At 41.5% G+C, this 4,136-nt stretch overlaps 1 protein-coding gene across 1 annotated transcript; it reads left to right on the plus strand.

The window, feature by feature from the left end:
• Positions 1-701: 701 nt before the first annotated feature.
• On the plus strand, positions 702-1,690 carry LOC118407988. The gene is made up of 3 exons (XM_035808592.1): positions 702-950; positions 1,205-1,283; positions 1,590-1,690. The coding sequence occupies exons 1-3, from the start codon at positions 769-771 to the stop codon at positions 1,656-1,658; spliced, it is 330 nt and encodes a 109-aa protein (XP_035664485.1). The 5' UTR covers positions 702-768; the 3' UTR covers positions 1,659-1,690.
• The last annotated feature ends 2,446 nt before the right edge of the window (positions 1,691-4,136 follow it).

The following is a 4,136-nucleotide window of genomic DNA, read 5'->3' on the forward strand; positions in this document are numbered from 1 at the left end:
TTTTGTATTCAAAGACGAATTTTGTACATAAAGATGTATTTTTGGTTTGGACAAGCCTTTTTGTCGTAAGAATGAGGATCTAGGAACAAGAAAGTTTTGTGTATCCTTTAGGCTGGTGTATCTTAAGAAGAAAAGCGCCGTTAAACGGCTGAAATCATCATTGCAGGTAAACCCGCATCCACAGGAAGGTTTTCTTTGTAACAGGGTAAATAACTATCCTCAAGAAGGGTTTCAACCTCCTTGCTAACCTTAAGTTTAATTGGACATCAAACGCTAGTCAACTATAATTATGCCATGGTTAGATTGATATAGTGGAAGATTCATACCACCACAGCCATACCTCGCGCCCCAGCCAAGTGATGATAAGGAGTGCGGAAAGTCTCCATCCCTGAGCAGAGAGCGAGGCGAGTACTTTTCCCAAGCCATAAGAAATTAGAGAGGGTGGTTGTGTGTTTAGGGTAAAGATACCTTCTTCTTTATATCTCAACACCCTCATACCCTTCCTACTGTCCATAATTGACCCGACTTTAATTTTCGCCTGTTTCTGCCAACCACCTTTTTATTTTCCTCCCCAAAGTCAAACTGTGCGCCATTTTGTGATAATATCTTTTCCTTTTATACCCCTGCACTCATTAGCATACGTGTACGTTTGCATAACTTCTCTGATTGGTTACCCTCCAAAATTGAGTTAACTGACCACCTGTCTCTGGCGTGCGGGGACAGGTGTGACGCTGTGAATAGTACACAAAGATTATTCTGTCTCTTTGCATGCAGTTCTGGTCACCACTGGCTGAGCTTGTACGGGTAGACCCACGGGCCAGAGCTGACATATCGTCTTGTTGGGAGACTCGTGCAGTAGTTTCTAACACCACAGCTTATGATGGGCACCAACCTCTTCTGTACTGCTGTTCACGGGACATGGAAATACAATGTCTGCAAGGCCACGGCAGGTAAGTTTTATGGTTGACGACATCATTAATTTTAAACATGTAGCCATGACCGTAGTTGTAGAAGGGAAACTAGTTCGATGTAAATGTAGTAGTCAACTTGGTGAATGATACCAGTCTTCCAGACTTTGTGCATCGATCTTGTATGGCCTGTTTGATGTGATACCATCCAAGTTAGTTTTGACCATGACGGATGCGGGTTTTCCTGCAATGATAATTTTAACCGTTGGGCGGCACTTTTCTTGTCTTTGCCATAGGATGCACTCCCTTGGCGAAGCAATCTTGATGCTGTTTCACGGTCCACTCTGCAATGACGAGAAGACATATTCAAACCAGGTAACATCGTTATTGTCTGAAGAGTCAAATTAACCTGATGATATCCCTACTAACTGCTATAATCCAAGTTTATTTTTAGTTGAAAATACGCCCTCTTTAGAGTATCAATCTATTCATGTAAAACTACAATCCATATGTTAACAGTTGCAGAAGCTTTATTCTTTGAATCAACGTTTGAACTTCATTAATAAAATAGAACCATAGACATCATTAACAAAGGGGCACAACCTTAGAAGATGAGCAACACGTATAGACAGCGGAAGTTGTGACATTCTATTACAATCTGGGTTCGTATGATTATCTTAGAGACGTAGAAGTGACGGCCCAGAATTGCATGGAATGGCGCAGGATGGTCCACAAGAGACGTCGCCTTGATGCAGACCACTTGACACAACGATGAAGAGATCAAGTATCAAGTATCAAGTAAGTCAGTATGATTATCTTACGGTTATCTGACGTTTTTTTTTGCGAGTCACTGTGTGAAGGAAAGACAAAGTTATGTTTTAGATAATTGATGTGACGTGTCATAAAAGCGCGACTTGAGCCCCTAACGTTTTTCTGCATCAAAAACCAGGATCATCCCCAGTCCGTTGTACTCCACAGCTGCATAACAGTCGAGCCTAACGATTTTCTCATTGCATCAATGTGTGCAGTTACAATAAACCTGCTTCCATCAAACATAAATCATGTGTTGAGCTATAACTTGTTATGCTACGTGTTATTCAACCATATTTTATCCAATGTGATATCCTAGTCTGTTTTATCAAGCCCCATCCTATGGAATTCCAGTCTTGTGCCTCACGCTAATGTGCCTAGTGCCTCATGCTAATTTTTGTCATCGGAATCACAGAATATAGCCCTCTTCACCGCATGGATGCCACACACTTAGTCTTCTAGCGAAGTGGCATCATGACTCGCCACATTTTCCAATAGCATTGATACATTGCATCCTTTACAAACATTATGTGTCATAGAAAGAAAGATTGTTACTTCCATATTGACGCACTAGCTGCAATTAGGTTGGAATTTGATTTCCCATTTTTTAGTTGTAACTGCGTTTAAGTTGTGGACCTGGAAGATGTATGTCAATACACAGCTGTAAACCCTTTCAAATCCTTCTATGACTGCAAATCCTTTTGACAGTTAGGCATCTATAGATTACATCAAATAGCTGGGGGATTTCGGGCGTAAATGACGTTATAAAGCCCTCTTGAGATAGGATGTCCCCATTGACGTACTTGGGTGTTTATCTCTTGCGCTATATAATGGGGAATCTTGGTCTTTATTGCGCTGCATTGTCTAGACCTAAGTCGCATTGGCTTTAAGAGAGATGGCTAAAAGCACCTCATTTGAGCATGCAGATTATGGCCATTGGTCATAAAGTAAGAAACAAGGACTCTCATCGCTAATGAGTTGTCGTGGCTGGTTAAGACTATATTTCCCTAAAACAAAACACGAACATATTTCAATATATACTATGTACAATATGATATGTACTATGTACATACAGTAATATATGTATAGATCTGGTATCTACAAGGCTGTCCTGATGAACCCGTATATATACGGGATGCACATACTGTAAATGCAGAAATGTTCGCGGTGGATTAATGTTCGCGGTTTTCGCGTCGACCACTTTACCGCGAAATTAAATCCACCGCGAAAATTTTTCTATTAAGGTATTAGATTGCAGTAGATGGTGTTACCGCGAAATTAAATCCACCGCGAAAAGTCATTTTTCCCGCTACCGCGAAATTAAATCCCCGCGAACTTAAATGCATTTACAGTATACGATTCCTGTAGGTGGGTCCAGTAAATACAGGTTTGTGGCATTTCTTACCACAGGAAACTGCATTGATCAGGAAGTCTTCGGCAGCAGCACAGAATGGGTCACGTTTTACTGATCAGATTAAACAACCAGCTTAGGAGGGTTAAATTGACAAAAAAAGTCTGAGCAGGACAAAGGAGGGCCCCAATGGGGGGGGGGGGGGGTCCCCGACAACGCTCTACGCTAAATTCGGGGGACCGGCTACGTAATACGCTAAATTCAGGAAGCTTCTTTACGCTCTACGCTAAATTACGAATTGCATTATGCAAATCTTAACCGTCTTTTGACTGAACTTTTACACCAATGCGATATTTATTTAGCTTGCAATAATCTCTAATGATACTTGATGCAAAATGTCGAACCAAAACTCCCCATCGCCGACGGCGGAACACATGAGGAGATCTAAACAAAACTGACAATTCCATCAACAAGATTCAAACTTTACTAAGATGATATAAAAGCACCCGTCTTTATGGCTAGAGGCGGCAACAGCAAATTTCTTATTGACGTAATTTTCAGCACTCGAAGCGCCGAAAGCGGAGGCGCAACAATCCTAGGGGCGTCCGGGGCCGGGGAATGCTCCCCCGGGAAAATTGTGAAATCTTGAACCTCTAAAAACGCTATATCCTGCATTTTGACAGGCACATTTTGCTGATAGACTAAGCTAATTTGAATAGTATTTCTATTAGAAATTCACACATTTTGACTTGAGGGCGACGCCCCCAAACATACTTTTCAAGATTTCGAGCACCGAAAGCATAAGCCATCGTAAGGTTGTCGGGGAAATTTTGAAATCTGGACCCTCTGAATCGCTATTTCCTGCACTTTGAGGGACAAGTTTGCTGTCATTTCTGTCAGAGAAAAGATTTTTGATGGCAACGAGCGCCGGAGGCGCAAGCCATCGCAAAGGCTGTCTAGAGAAAAATCGAAATCTTGACTATCTGAAACATCATTTTGCTTGTAAACTAATCTAAGTTCAATAATGAAATTTCTAGTTAAAAAGATTTCTGGGTGGCGATGCTTCC

Source organism: Branchiostoma floridae, unplaced genomic scaffold (assembly GCF_000003815.2).
Source record: "Branchiostoma floridae strain S238N-H82 unplaced genomic scaffold, Bfl_VNyyK Sc7u5tJ_1514, whole genome shotgun sequence".
In the NCBI taxonomy this organism is placed as follows: Eukaryota; Metazoa; Chordata; class Leptocardii; order Amphioxiformes; family Branchiostomatidae; genus Branchiostoma; species Branchiostoma floridae.